Source organism: Elephantulus edwardii, unplaced genomic scaffold (genome assembly GCF_000299155.1).
Source record: "Elephantulus edwardii isolate Elephantulus edwardi_28Jun2011 unplaced genomic scaffold, EleEdw1.0 scaffold00186, whole genome shotgun sequence".
Classification (NCBI taxonomy): domain Eukaryota; kingdom Metazoa; phylum Chordata; class Mammalia; order Macroscelidea; family Macroscelididae; genus Elephantulus; species Elephantulus edwardii.
The window spans coordinates 1763723-1779085 of NW_006399936.1; the positions used below are offsets into that span (position 1 = coordinate 1763723).

At 44.4% G+C, this 15363-nt stretch overlaps 1 protein-coding gene across 1 annotated transcript in view; it reads right to left on the reverse strand.

Moving 5' to 3' along the window:
* The window catches only part of ITGAL (integrin, alpha L (antigen CD11A (p180), lymphocyte function-associated antigen 1; alpha polypeptide)), a 39177-nt gene extending 24632 nt beyond the window's left edge, over positions 1-14545 (reverse strand). Inside the window, exons 1-11 of the mRNA XM_006896608.1 lie at positions 14488-14545; positions 13103-13205; positions 12115-12209; positions 11927-11994; positions 10084-10201; positions 9799-9929; positions 8278-8423; positions 4768-4900; positions 4467-4617; positions 814-887; positions 584-716 (exon numbers count right to left, since the gene is read on the reverse strand). Coding sequence (XP_006896670.1) covers positions 584-716; positions 814-887; positions 4467-4617; positions 4768-4900; positions 8278-8423; positions 9799-9929; positions 10084-10201; positions 11927-11994; positions 12115-12209; positions 13103-13205; positions 14488-14545 — 1210 coding nt within the window. The remainder of the gene's footprint in view (positions 1-583; positions 717-813; positions 888-4466; positions 4618-4767; positions 4901-8277; positions 8424-9798; positions 9930-10083; positions 10202-11926; positions 11995-12114; positions 12210-13102; positions 13206-14487) is intronic.
* Positions 14546-15363: the final 818 nt, after the last annotated feature.

Genomic DNA, 15363 nt, shown 5'->3' on the forward strand with positions numbered 1-15363 from the left:
ATCATCATTATGTGTGTACCATCAAATGGGATCTGACTGGTACAGGAGGTGATTGTTCCTCTTTCTTCAGCAGAGCATCTGGTGGATTTGAACCATTTGAACCATGCACCTCTGGGATTGCAGTGCAGCTTCTTGCCACTAGGCCACCAGAGCTCACCTAGACTTTCACTTCTGGTTAGGCAGGAGAGTGAAGCCTGCTAATCACTCAAATGACTAATGGAGAAATGACAACTGTCAAGCCAAGTCCAGTGGCCAATGAGTTGATTGTGACACATGGTGACCCCACGTATGTCAGGTAGAATGGTGCTCCATGGTATTTTCAGTGGCTGGTTTTCCAGAAGCACATGGTCAGGCTTTCCCCCTGACGTGCTGCTGGGTAGATATGAACTTCCAACCCTTCAATGAGAGAACCAGCCATTTATATTACCCAGGAACTTAAAAAAAAAAAGCTGTAACTATGTGTGAACTCAGTTTTTTCCTGTTGTTTGCTCAATTACTTTCACTATTCTTTTGAAAGTCAAAGGTAAGCATCTCTGTGCCTTCTGAGCACCAAAAATATTCACCAGAAAAGATAAGTACTCACCCAAGTATCCTGCTCTTTCTTCCTGTGTCAGTGGTTCATTCCCAACAAATATGCCATCCTTCAGGTCTGCCTTCAGGTCTAGAAAGCCCCCAGTCCAGTCCTTGGCTCCAGCTGCCCCCACAACTCCATGGCCCTGTCCAGAGAAGGTCAGCAGGGGTCAGCTATCCTCCCATGGTGAGCTGCAGGTCCACAGAATGTTCCCAACCCCCTGCTCCCAGCCCCGCTCTCACCTTCCTGAGATCCGCACTGATGCCACTGGAGGACAGCTCCATGTTGAAGGATGCCAGGTCCTGTTTGCTTGTGCCTGAGGGACAAGAAGTGAAGAATGAGGCTGAGGCCTGAGAGGCGGTAGGTAAAAACTGAGACGCATGAGAGGAATGGGAAAGAAGCATCACACTTGTCTTTGGACAAGAGGATAGAGCTTCAGAGTCATCCAGGCCTGGACAGTGATCTCTGTTGGCATTATCATCGAAGTCTGTGTGGCCCTGAACTTCACCTCAGCATGCCTAAAACCAGCTCTGGATTCATTCTCCTCTTCTCCTCTTTTCTCTCCTCTCCTCTCCTCTCCTCTTTTCTCTTCTCTCTCTCCTTGCTGTGTACCTCAGATCAGATCCAACTAGCGCAGGAGGAGATTGCCCCTCCTTCTCCAGCAAAGCATCTGATGGATCCAAACCATGCGCATTCTGGATTGGAGCACAGCTTCTTGCCACTAGGCCACCAGAGCTCCCTTGGTGTTATTGTTGTTTTGTGCCATTGGGTCACCTATGACTCAGCGACCCTATGTACAGCAGCTCTGAAGTCTGCCCTCTCTTGAGCCATTCTCACTGATTGCAACACACCTATCCCCACTTCCCCAGTTATCAATCCATCTCATCTGGAGTCTTCCTCTCCTGTGCTGTCCCTCTACGCTTCCAAGCATGATGTCCTTCTCCAAGGAACGATCTCTCCAGGCCACACGCCCAAAGTATGTGAGACAGAGCTTTAAAATCGTACCTTCCAAGGAGAAATTTAGATTTACCTTCCTGAAGTCTTCTTGGAGATGCCTGTCATGGTATGTTCAAGAATCTTCTTCAGCAATCACAACTCAAAAGCATTGAGTCTTCTTCTATGACCCTTAGACATTGTCCAGCTCTCTGATGCATGGCTAGATCAGTCTCACTTACAAATGTTTTTTAGATGGCGTCTCTATTTTCCTAAAAGCTTCACTGCTTTGGACTAACATCCAAACTCCTTTGAGGTCCTGCCTGGAAGGTTCCACCTTCTCTCTAAACGTCTATCACCCTCTCTTGCTTCCTGCCGTCGAGTTGATGCCGCCCATGGCGACCCTCCATAAGTTTCTCTTGACTGTAAATATTTTTTTTATTTTTTATTGCACATTTTCTTCCCCCACCCATTTTACAACAAAGATATTATGCAGTATTTATCCTTTTGTGACTGAGATATTTCACTCAACATAATGTCTTCCAGGCTCAACTATGTTGTGTAAAGTTTTATGAGTTCACCATTTTTCCGTGCTGCATAAAATTCCATTGTGTGAATGTACCATAGTTTTTCTCTTCAGACTGTAAATCTTTCTCACCACATCATCTTTGTCCCGCAAGGGTGGCACTGGTGGGTTAGAACTGCCAACCTTTGTGTTAGTTGCTCAACACTTAACCCGCTCAACTCTTACCACACTGACTTTTTAATGTCATCAACTAGCCAAGCCCTGGCTCATCTTCTGGACTTTACAGCTGCTCTTCTCTCTGTACTTTGTCCACATCCTTCACATGGCTGTTTACTTCTCATCTTTCAATTCTCAGCTCAGAAGTTATCTCAGGAAGGCCTTCTTTGAAGTTCTGTCTAAAGTGGGTCTCTCCAGTTAAATCCATCTTAATATTTTATTAATTTTCTTTATAAATTTACCACAGTCTTTAAATAGCATGTTTGTTTACTTGTATATCAACTTTCTCTACCCAACTTGACCATGGCATCTACTTTGGTGCTGTGTCTTTAGTCATTTTCTCCTGGTTGTTGCAAGCACTAATTAATAAAACGAAAATACCACCAGCCTTACAAGGAGACTGAGAGGAGTGGATTAAGTAATATAAAGTCATAGTTCTATGTAAATTTCCAAGAAATATTAAAATTAACTATGATGATGTGTTAAGTCATTGAATAAATATTTCACTCATTCACTCACTCACTACCTTTGGGCTGGAACTGACTCGTGGAGGATCCTCCAGTGGTTTTCTGAGGTTGTAAAGGATGGAAGGACAGTGCAGGAGAGGAAGACCTCAGATGCGATGGGTTGATACTGGGGCGATGGGAGTTGGTGTGTCAGAATTAGTGAGACTGGCTCAGGACAGGACAGGCTTCAGAGTGGCTGTATATAGGGGTCACTATGAGTCACAGGAGACTCAACAGCACATAACAACAACAACAAATCACAGGGAGGAGACCAGTCATCTTTCTTTTTCTGAGCCGTTGGTGGATTTGAACCATTAGAGAGCCACTACTTTTGGGTTACCAGTGCAATTCCCTACTTCCTGTGCCACCAGGTCTCCTTAAACATTTGTAGTTATGTTGTTAAGCACCTTCGAGTTGGAACCAACTCATAGCTGACTCTCCAGTAGATTTTTTTTTAAACTCATCTTTTTTTAAATGTTTTTTATTTTTATTTTTAATTTTTTTATGTGTGTACCGTCAAATTGGACCTGACTGGTACAGGAGGCGATTGCTCCTCCTCTTTCAGCAGAGCATGTGGTGGATTTGAACCGCGTACCTCTGGGATTGCAGTACAGTTTCCTGCCACTAGGCCACCAGAGCTCGCCCCTCCAGTAGATTTTCAGAAGCAGTAAATTGCATGGAAGGAGATTGCCCATGTCCCCCGTGGAGCTGCTGGTGGATTCAAACTATATACCTTTGGATTGGCAGTGCAATTCCTAACCACTAAGCTACCAGAGCTCCCGCTAAATACTTAGCGTAACTAGATATTTGGTGTCAAGGATATAATGATGGAAAAGCACACATGTAACTCATCATGCAGACCTCACAATTTAGTGTGGGAGACAGGAATGGAGTAGACAACGGAGCACAGTGTCGCAGGGCGGGGATAGGGAATGCGTGGCTCAGCAGCACCCAAGAAGGAAGAAGCAGCTAACTCAAACTTGGAGGAATCAAGAAGAACTTTTCAAAAGAAGGGACATTTAAACTGAGATCTGGAGACTAAGAACCAGCCGTGCCGAGGCAGAGGATAAGGGCCAGAAAGAAGAGCTATCATTTCTTCGGAGCCTGTAACCCACCAAACATTTTGCGAAGCAATGAAACCATAATCAAAGCTGTCAGGCAGGTAGTACTGTCCTCTTTTAACAGGGACAGACAGTGAGGCTCAGAGAGGGAAAGTGAACCGGTTAGGGGTGAAGAGCAAGGCAAACAGTGGATTCTTGAGTATGTTTACCTGATTCAAGAAATAGATACCATATTGCTTCTTCATCTGAGTTAGATGCAAGGCTGTGTGATAGCAATGGGGACTTGCCCATGGGATGCATGATTCTTAGTAGACCAGGCTTCCTGGAGCAACAGCCAGTTGTCCACTTGGTAGCTACCATACAGACCTTCTCCTAGTCTAGGCCAAGGAAATGGGGATGTGGGCTCCTCACACTGGGCCTCTATTCACTTAACAACGTTTTAAGTAATTTGGAGCCTCGGATGAGCGAAACAAGAGTGTTAAGCAAATGTAGGAAGTGATGAAAGTAATTTGGTAGCAAGACAGAGGCCTTAACCTGGATCAACTGAGCCCTGAAAGGAAGATGGCATTTTGGCGGGAGCTATCAGAGGCTGCTTGGATCACCTTCACCTGATTTCCTGTCAGACTTCTCTCAGGCCCGAGTATGCCACTCACCCTCAATCACGTAGATCTTCTTTTGCAGCTCAGTGAAGAGATCTTTGAGCTTCTCAAATGTGTCCAAAATCTTGACAAACTCCTTCGTGGGTGTTGAGGCAAATTTGTGGAGTGTCTCCTGACTTTCCTTCGTCTTAAAATGCTTCCCGATCTGTAAGGGAGTAAAGAACAGGCACGCCCGGGATCTCAGACCAGCTTTCTGTTCTCTTCACAGCTGCTGGCCCCCAGGTAGAAAGGGGCCTGGGATTCAGGAGGAGGAGAGGGAGAGACGAGCCCCAAGACAGAGCACAGGGTACTGTACCCCAATGATGTAGCGGATGATGTCTTTGGCCACTTCAATGTCACCACTGTCAGTGGCTTCTCCATCTGTGATGATGATGAGCACCTTGGTGGCATCTGGCCGGGCCCCCAGTTCTTCCCGGAAGACCTGTTTCCTGTGTTCAGGAAGATAGAACGTAAGAGACCTCTTCTCCTGCTTAAGCCCAAGGTCTCCCTCCTTTCTTTCCCTTCCCACCTCTTATCAGTACTTTACATCAGTAAAGCCTTCTCACTAAACAAAAAAGTACTTCTTGGTGAGCTCTGGTGGTCTAGTGACAAGAAGCTGCACTGCAATCCCAGAGGTGCACAGTTCTAATCCACCAGATGCTCTCCTGGAAAAGGAGGGACAATCTCCTCCTGTACCAGTCAGATCTGATTTGACAATACACACACACACACACACGCGCGTGCGCACACACATTTTTTTTTAAAAAGCTCTTCTCAGGGGAGCTCTGGTGGCCTAGTGGCAAGGAGCTGCAACTACAATCCTAGAGGCGCACAGTTCGAATCCACCAGATGCTCTGCCGGGGAAGGAGGAACAATCTCCTCCTGTACCAATCAGATCTGAATTGACGGTACACGCACACAAAAATAATAAAAGAAAAAAAATTTAAAAGCTCTTCTCAGAGTTGTGCTGTTGACCCAAGGCAGTTCAAATCCACCAGTACTCTGTGGGACAAGGATGGCCAATCAGCTCCTGTGCAATTTACCGCTGCTGAAAACCCACTAGAGGGTTAGCTATGAGTCGGTTCCCACTTGATGGTCAACAACAATGCACTTGACAGTCAGATAGGCCAAACTTTCAATGTTCTCCTCCACATCTCCCCCCTCCTCTTTGCTGCCACATCTGCTTCCCACACTGTTGTTATGTGCCGTGTCCCCCATATCCCCACGGGTCACCAGAGATGAATAATCCACCAAAGAGCAGCCAGTCCATAGCCCATGCCTCACGATGTGGCCTGGCTCTGCAGCAGGAGCCGGAAGTCACACGCAGTGGCTAGAGAAGCCGCAGCGGGAGGTGGGCGAGATACAGAGAGCGGGTGGGAGAGTTACTTGGAAGGTGCTGAAAAATAAGAGGAGCAGCCTGCTCTCAAGGTAGAGTTCTGACAGGCAGGACCCTGGGGAAATTGCGGAGTAGGTGTGTCTGAGTCAGTGAGACTGGCTCAGGTTAGGGCAGGCTTCAGAGCTGTTGTACATAGGGTCGCTATGACTGAGCGCACATAACAACTGTTTAGGACCTAACAACAGCTCATTATCAACCTAATGTATCTTTTATTTCATAAAATGGCCAGGCAACTTAAATGTATGCAGATGAGATAAAGCCCAAGAACCACATCTGGAGAACGAATTCAGGAAAGGAGAAGCGAGCTGGGTATGATGGAAATTTGTCATACATATTCAGTGATGTGCCCATCCCTTGACTAAATGGTCCCAGTCATGCATATTCAATGAGGCCACGGTAACTCTTTTTTTTTTATTATTATCTTGTGTGTGTGTACCATCAACTCAGATCTGACTGGTACAGGAGGAGACTGCCCCTCCTTCTCCAGGAGAGCATCGGTGGATTTGAACTGCATACCTCTGGGATGGCAAGGCCACGGTAACTCTTATAAAGGACCTCAGACTTGGAAGCTTCGTTTCGGCTTCTGGAAGAACTGGTGCATGGAAGGACTGAAACATCTCTGAGAACATGGAAAGTTTCACACCCGAAATGCCGCTTAGACCTCATTTGGGTGTCTCTTCATGCAAATCCTTTTGTGGTTGTATTTAAAAGGTTATAGTGAGTCTGTCTGCTCCTTCTGTGAGCCATTCTAGTGAATAATCAACCCCACAGAGGTTAGTAAAAGCTAATATCTGTCTATTTGCTATTTGATAGTAAAAGCCTGACATCTGTTTATTTGGATCAGAAAGACAGAATTCAAGAGAACTTAGCTTTAATTGCTGCTGGGGAAAAGGGCTGTGCAGGGCATTGTTCTGTAAAGACCTACCTCTGGATACTGAGGGTTTGAGAAAGAGAAATATCATGTAGGTGGTTGGCTTCAGAGATGGAGAAGTGGAGAAATGTGAATTATAGTCACATTTTGGGCTAGGTCTTGGGCCAATTATTATTTACACAGGGCTATAAACTCGAAGTATGCAACAGACATTGTATCTGTCCAGCAAAGCCTAAAATATATGATTCTCCATGGAAAAATTGTGCCAATTTCTGATCTGGTCCTAGCATACAACGCGTGGCCAAGAAACGTCTGTTAAATAAATCTCTTTTTGCTTCCACAGTTGACATCTTTCAAGGTGTCTTCCCTTCCTGTGATGTCCCTTTCTTCCCTTCCTGTGATGTCCCTTTTCTCTAAGAACAGACCCCTGCTTATCTTTGAGTTGAGATCCTAGAATTCATATTTGGAATATAAGACCCTATGCCACAGAATAAACCAGTCCAGAGCTGAGTGGACCCATAGACACCTGACTCGGGATCAACCAATCAGATTCTCTGTCTTGGAAGCTAGAATTCAGGTTGTTCATCTGAACTGAGGAACTGAGCCTGACAATTTTTTTTGAGTAGTCATGCTTGACCCATTATGCCAAAATGCTATCTACAGAGAGAGAGAGGGAGAATAAGTGGGTATGGAAGGTCAAGTGAGCCCCGAAAAGAAAGAGCTGGGAAAATTCATGGAGAATCTTAAGGTGGTATATCACATACATGTTTAGCTTATGTAGATTTAATATACAAGCTTGACAAAGAAAAGAAGATGAGAAAAAGATTAGAAATAGTGCACGAGACCCTTTCTCTATTTCCCTACATTGTGGTGAGGGATGGGAAATACCATTGTCCTCTCCCCCAAATCAACTCTGTGGTCTTATGATCACTCTGATGCTTAAAAGATAGCTTTATGGATTTTTGTTTTGTTTTAGCTTTAGTACAAGAAGACCCTTTAAAGTTTCCCAACTGTTTTGATTGAGGCCTCAATTTAAACATAGCAATCTGATCCAACTCTGAAGGGAAAACTTTTCGTGTGTTGAATTTAGGAACTCAAAGTATACCAGTATCAAATCTGGACCTTGAGCATATTGAGATTTATAAATGACTCAAAGAGTTCCTGAAGTATAATTTTGACTATTTGAGGGGTTTTTTTGGGGGGGGTGGTTTCCATCTCTTGGCTTCAAAGCTGACCTTTGCTGCGGCTCTTATGTTTAAAGTCACTTTCTAGGTCCTGGTTCTGGTTTCTCAGGAGGCCTGGAGACACTTCCATTCATCAGGTTTATAGGCTTCATTATCATTTCATCTCCCAAATTTCCCTTTTGGATTTAGTCAGTATAAAGTGGATTTCTGTTACTTATAATAAAAAGAACCTTGACTAACATTGCGCCTTCTGAATTATCACAATAAACTGACCTTTGGTAAGTCAACTCATGTGAGTTCCTGTTACCCTGAAACCGGAAAGTTTAGGATACATAGACACTCTCCTAAAGAAAAAAAAAAGTCTAAAGAACTCACGCAACGTAGTTGATGGCACCAAAGGTGTTGGTCAACAGGAGCATGTGTTCGACATTGGCTAACAGGACGTCAGGGTCCTTCTTCTGAACGTAATCCAAGAAATTAAATTCTGTTTTGTAGGTTGAAGAAAATTGAACAGCCGCAAACTAGGAAAATAAAGAAAAGAGAAATGATAGTTAAGTCCCTTATAAACTTTCACGTACATGTTTCAATCTCTGCTTGTCTAAGATCTGGGGAACCCAAGGCCACATTCCTGTCTCTTATTTAATTTTTTAAATTTTCTTTTATTATTTTTTGTGTGTACTGTCAAATCGGATCTGACTGGTACAGGAGGAGATTGCCCCTCCTTCTTCAGGAGAGCATCTGGTGGATTCGAACCGCGTACCTCTGTGACTGCAGTGCAGCTTCTTGCTACTAGGCCACCAGAGCCCCCCCGCCCCATTACTGTTTCAAATGGTTTTGTTGTTTTTTTTAAATGAGACAACATATAAACAAAAAATAGAAATTAAATGAGATAAACTTCTGCTTCGTTATGTAGTGCTGTTTGCCAAGTCCTGTTTATGGTCTGGGTCTGCCTATCCGGGCAATAAGGATGGTTCCCAGGAGCCATGTTTTCTGCTGAGTAACTGCTGTAGCAGATACAGCTGGCTGAGCCAGAGATGGTCACTCAACTGAAGCTCTCTCCGTCAGACTCTCCTGAAATGTTAGAATTTACAGAGGAACAAGCTTGTTGAGAAGAAAGTTAAAAAATCTTGTTTGAACTTTGATTTGCAAACACGGGAGCGTTACAAGTTCAAGTGACTCAAAGAAGCTGAGAGAGCCAATCCACAGAGAGAGAAGAGGGAAACGGAAGCACAAGAAGAAACAGAAATGAGTTAGAAGCACTCAGCAGCTTTCTACACTTTAATCCTTGTCCCTTCACATCCAGTCAGTATTTCTTCATATTCAATTTCCACAAAGGCCTGTTGTTGTTGTTGTTATGTGCCATTGAGTCACTTGCAACTCACAGCGACCCTATGTACAGTAGCCCTGAAACCTACTCTATCCTGTATCTTTACTGTCTGATACATCTACCCTCATTACCACAGTCACTGAATCAACCCACCTGATGAATGGTCTTCCTCTCTTTCTCTGTCCCTCCACCCTTTCAAGCCTGATGTCCCTTTTAAGCTCATTCAAATGGCTATCTGTTGATTGTGAAGGAATAATGTCACAGGCCTTATCCCCAGGCCTGACTGTTCTTTGGAAAAACCTGATAATTTAAATGTCCTGATAAAGCCCTGCACCTGATCACACATTGACAGGACCCCAGCCCCTCTCTAGGTGTCCCTGAAAGCCCCTATAAAAGGGAACTGTTTTGTCTGCCTGTGTGCCACTCTGAGAGCAGTCACCTGGTATCCATGCCAGGTCTACTGAGAAAGGCCTGTTCGCTTCTTGGGACCAGATGCTTTCTTTTTCTCTTTTGCCCTCAACTCTTCTTTCTATCTAACAGCTTGTGGCAAAGAATTCTGATATGCTTACCTGGTAGGAAGAGTTGCTAAGTTTCTTCATCACATCCTTCATGAAGTCCAGAATTTTCTGAAATTCGTCTTGCTGCAGGCTCCTCGAACCGTCAAACAGGAACACCAGGTCTACCTTGCCCTTTATGCATTCTGCAGGAGTCAGATGTACAGACCGAGTGACGCGTCTCCACTGTGGCTACTACCAGGCCTCATCCTTGTGTATGGGAACCCACTTGGAAGTATTTTGACCCCCCCGGATCTCCATCTCTAGGGTCTTTCGCAGCCATAGATGGGGGTGGCTTACCCTGATAACCAGGGCGTCCTTGAAACACAGGGCTCTCCAGATTCTCATGAAAAAGGTAACACTGGCCACTTAGGTAGATGTTCTGGTCACATGTCCGAGACAGCCCTGGGTCACAGGCCTGAAAGAAGCAGATATAAAAGATGGGGGATGCCTCCATGTGTCTTTTGGATGTCATTAGCCAGGAACAAAAACCTGCACTATTGTCCTGCTCCTTCACTATTTATATCTGATTACCAAGGCAACTGGTTCACTTTACTTCCATAGCATCTTTTATCTGCCTCCTCCCCATTATTACAATGCTGAGGTCACTGGACATTCACTGTCTATTAAATAAAGTCTAAACTCCTTAACTTGTAATTCAAAATTGCTTATGTTTCAGTATTTACTATTCTGTATTTAAAGGCCTACCTTCTCCTATTCCTAATCACACATTCTATATTTATGCCAAATCACTCACAGTTCTCAGAATGTAAATGTTCTTTCATTTATTTATGATTGACTTTCCCAGACCATAATTTCTTAAAAGTCAAGGCTCATATTGGTCATCTTGTTGTTGTTGTTGTTGCTGTGTACCATCGAATCAGATCCAACTGACACAGGAGGAGATTGCCCTTCCTTCTCCAGCGAAACATCTGGTGGATTCGAACCACTCATCTTTGTATCTTATTTCCCTTCCTCTATCAGAACCTAGTGCAATGCCTGGCATCTAACAGTAGCTAATAACAAACTCCAGGAAATACCGGGGTTCACTTAGTCTTTCTTGCTCTCAATATTTCACTGAGTCTTCTCTCTCTCTCACTGAGCCCAAAGGATGCTGGGACTAATTTGAAAGAGGAATAGATGTGGAGTCAAGTGAGAATGTGATTTGAATTCTGCTCTACAACCAGATGGATTGGCACAGTGACAGCGGCAATGGGCTCACGTGTGTCAGAAATTATGAGGATGGCCCCGGTAGGACAGGGTTCTGATCTATTGTTCGTAGAGATGCTATGAGTTGTACTTAACTTGACAGCATCTAACAACCACAACAATAATTTTACAACTTCATTGTCAGAGTCTCTTATTTCCTTAGTCCTGTTTCTTCAAGTGTAAAATGTACATGCTGATCTCTCTCTCATCTGTCTCAAGGGATGTAAAGGATAAGGCTCTATTTCCCAAATGTTAAATATTTGGGAATCACTTCACAATTTCTGCCACACTAGAGTTATCACCTGTATAGTTAGTGACTTAACATTTTCCTTTAAATCAATGTTTCTCTGACTCTTTTTTTGTTTCATCCTAAACAACATAATTCAAACAATCATAAATTTTATATGGTTGTTATGTATTTTTTCAGTGAGCCATTAAACATATTAAAATATTAAAAGTCTAACTTTTTCTCAAACCACAATAAAATGTCCTCCTTCCTTCCCCCCAGAAAAATGTTTTTGTGCCACCAGAATAATCTGGTGTGTCAACGGTCACAGGCATTTCAGATTCAGAAGAAAAACCGTTTTGAAAATCACTGCTTCTGTGCAACAGTGAATGAATGGAAATCCAAGTTCTCCATAAACTTTCATTAAAATCTCAATTAAGAAAAAGGAAAAATAAAAATCAGCAAACTACATCCTACAAACCAAAATATGGCTCACTATATTTATAAACAAAGTTTTATTGGAATACACATAGAAACACAGAAAAGTGCTGCTTCATAACCTGTTTACAATAAACACTAATGAAATCTGTGTCTTTCTGGTGCCTGTCTTCCTCTGTGGGGTCTTTTTTTGCCATTTTCTTCTCTTCAATCTCTCTTCCTTCGCATTGAGCCTCATACCCTCTGATGTCACCCTAGATAAAGTCTTACCAAGAGGCTTCCACTTGTGGGGTCTGTCGCCAAGGTCATTCCCAAGTATTTGGAAGTGGAGTTGGAACCTGTAGACATCAGAAGGTTGGTCTGGAAGAACTTGGGCAATCCAGGTGTGTTGGGGCGGGCTTTGATTTCCCTAAGATGCCACTCCCCCCTATTCGCTCACCCGTCTGTTAGTTACTCACCACTCAGATTGACCGGCTGGCAGTGCCCAGTGTCTGCCTGGCACTGATAGACGTTTCCCAGGCTGCTCCCCTCCCCTGGAGCTCCCACAACAACCCTAGGGAGAAAGCTCACCTGTAAGATGCAATGCCCACATCCTTACCCACCCACTCCTGCCTTTTATAGGGTTCAGATCCTCCACCAGATCTCTCAAGGCAACACAGTCTCTTCAGGGGGCTCCTCAGCTCCCTGTGTCTTCTCAATTTAATCCCACATAATAATCACATACAGAAAGACAGAAGTGGACTAACACAACTGAGGCCCAGAAACTAGTCTGCCAGAATGTCACAATATGAGTTCATGAAATCAGTCATTAATTTAAAAGCCATTATGGTACAACTAATATGTTTTAAGGGAACTCTGGTAGTGTAATGGTAGGGCATTGCACTGCCAACCCAAGGGCATGTGGTTCAAATCCACCAGCTGCTCTCGAGGAGAAATCTCCTCCTGTGTGATTTACTGCCTCTGAAAACCCACTGATGGGGTCAGTTATAGGTCAGCTCTGACTCGACGACATATAACAACAGTAATAATACCATGTGTTAAACTGGAATACGTGCTAGGGATAGAAGAGAGAAAGAAACAAAAATTCTGCCTTCACATTATTCACTGTCTAGTCAAGGAGAGAGTTGGAACCCCAGAAAGTGCTGCAAAATGTTTGGGGGCCCCTGTTATGTTTCTTCTTCTCTTAGTGCCTTGGAAGGCCTTTTATGATGTGCTTGTTGTTATCAACCTATTTGACAGCTTTGCTTGTTCCTATGTGTCAAGAGAAATCTCACTGATGAGCCCAAGACAGGAAAGTCCTTGTACTTTGCCTGTTCTACCAGCTAACCAATCTGAGAGGACAGTGACCCTGCCACAGCCACCCATCAGGAAAGTACCAAGGCTAACAGCAGAGGTACGTTGCCCTTGTGGGCTGGGAAGACTGGAGTTGAGGCAGAGGCAGCTCACCTGTTTCCAACCTGCAGGACCTGGTACCCAAAATGTCTCCCAGCATCTTGGAAGGAGAAGTTTTGCACGTGCAGCACATCCAGATTGTAGCTTGAGGTGGGAGCTAGGGGGGAGGAGGGGGCATCAGCCACTTTGGCCAGGGGCCTCCCTGTGTGTACCCTAAGAACTGTGGGTGCTGAACCACAGTCCCACCAGAACAAGGCTCTTAGAGGTTTGTACCCCGGCTTAAAATACAGCTGCCTCTACCCGGGGCCGTCCACATCTGAGCGAGGCAGAACCGGGCCCTGGGAAATACGGAGGCAGTGACTTCCTCCTATCCAGAGTTCTGGCAGCACCAGGCCCTGGGATGGGCACAACTTCCTCTTTGGCGTCTCAACAAAGAAGAATGGATGAGAAGGCCCATGAAGAGGGACACAGTTCCCTGCTCACTAAAGCACAGGGCCTCAGGTTCCCAGGCAGGCACTGAGATGAGGATGCCCCAAGGTAGGATCCCTTCTCCTTTCGCCATGGGGCCATGCTCCGGAGAGCGAAGATAATTGACCTCAGACTTTCTTCATCCAGCATCTTTGGGGATTCAAGGTCCTCTGAGCCATTGAACTATGCCCACCATTATCCTGTCTTTTCAGGTCCCCTTCGGAAGTGTGAAACACAATGTATACGAATATTGAAAGGAAAAAAATATTTGCAGTGAATAATAAATACTCGATTGTACAAGGTGAGGTGGGGGGAGATCACGTGATCCCTGTGAAGCACTTCTGCTCTCATGAACATTCCCACAGGTCCCACCCTCATCATGGACCAGTCTGGCCTTTAGCCATTGTTGTTGATGTTGTATTAGCTGTTAGATCTCAGACTCCCCCATCCCGCACCCACCTCACATAGACTGTGTGTTATCCGCCAACCCCAAACGGTCCTTTCTGACCCTGCCTTCCTTCTGGGAATCAGGCTTATTTCTGATCCTAGGATGTCAGAGAGACTGGCCCTTTTTTTGTTCAGATGAAGACACTCAGACATTGAAAGGGGAAATGTCTTGCTAAAGATCTGATAGACAGGGAGTTCCATAAGCAGGACCACAGCCCAGTACCCTTCTCCAAGCCCAATTATTCATTAGCCAGTCATCTGCCTTTCAAAAGGACCTTCCTTACCCTCTCTAATCATCACCATCTTTGTCTCCCTTCCCTGGATTTTCTTACATTTCGCCTCTGGGTTTTGTTTTTTTCTCTCTTCCTCTTTCTTGATTTCTTGATTCAACCCTACCTACGGCCAGTCCCATCCACAGAGGAGCTCCTTATTTACTCAGCTCTACAAATCCTGGCCTTTTTTTCTAGTCACAGACACGTGCCCCTTCCCTTCCTTTGTCCTCTCCTCCATCCTCCTTCACCTACCGAAAAGAAAGGGCCCACACAGGAGCAGTCTCGTCAGGACGGTGCAGGAATTCTTCATCGCTCAAGCCCCTGGAGGGATCTGTGAAACGCAAGTCCTGGTCTCAGAAGGTCCGTGGAATTTGCTGACAACTTAGGGGGAAGAGGGAAATGATAATGGCCTGGGGCCTTTTGAAATGAGACTTTCTCACAGAGTCAAGAGGCTGGTGACACTTGGGGATGTGTGTCTGTAAGGGTTGTGAAACCACAGGGTTCAGAGAGGAAGTGTAAGCAGGTTAGAGATGTTTCCTGTACCTACTTGTGTGAGCACATCACCCAAGAGTGGGCAACTCACTTAGCAGGGCTTCAGCTTCGCCAGAGCTGAGGCGTCACAATCTCTTACCAACCCGTGAGCTCAAGTCTTCTGAAAGCCCCATGAAGAGCTGATGAAGTGAACTTGACAATAAACTCGCAGTACAAGCACAACAGAATGCTATCTAGTCATAAAAAGAATGAGGAAGGAAAAAAAATGTGGTGAGGGGGGGAAAATGATGGAGCTTTCGATTAGCATTGAGACGTGGCCATGATTCATTATCTAAAAGAAAAAAAAAGAGCAAGTTACAAAACACCGTGTTTCATAACTAATTTTGGTTCTACAAAAAAGAAAAAAATAACATAACTTGGGAGCAAATATTTGCCCGTCATATATCTGATGAGGGAATTGTACCCAAAATGTATAAAGAACTTTTTACAATTCAACAATAACAACTACAAAAACCACTCGATTTTTAAAAACAAGCAAGGGACTTGAATAAACATTTCTTCAAAGAACATATATAAATGGCCGAAAAGTATATATTTTTTTAAAAGTATATTTTTTAAAAAAATAGATACTCTGCG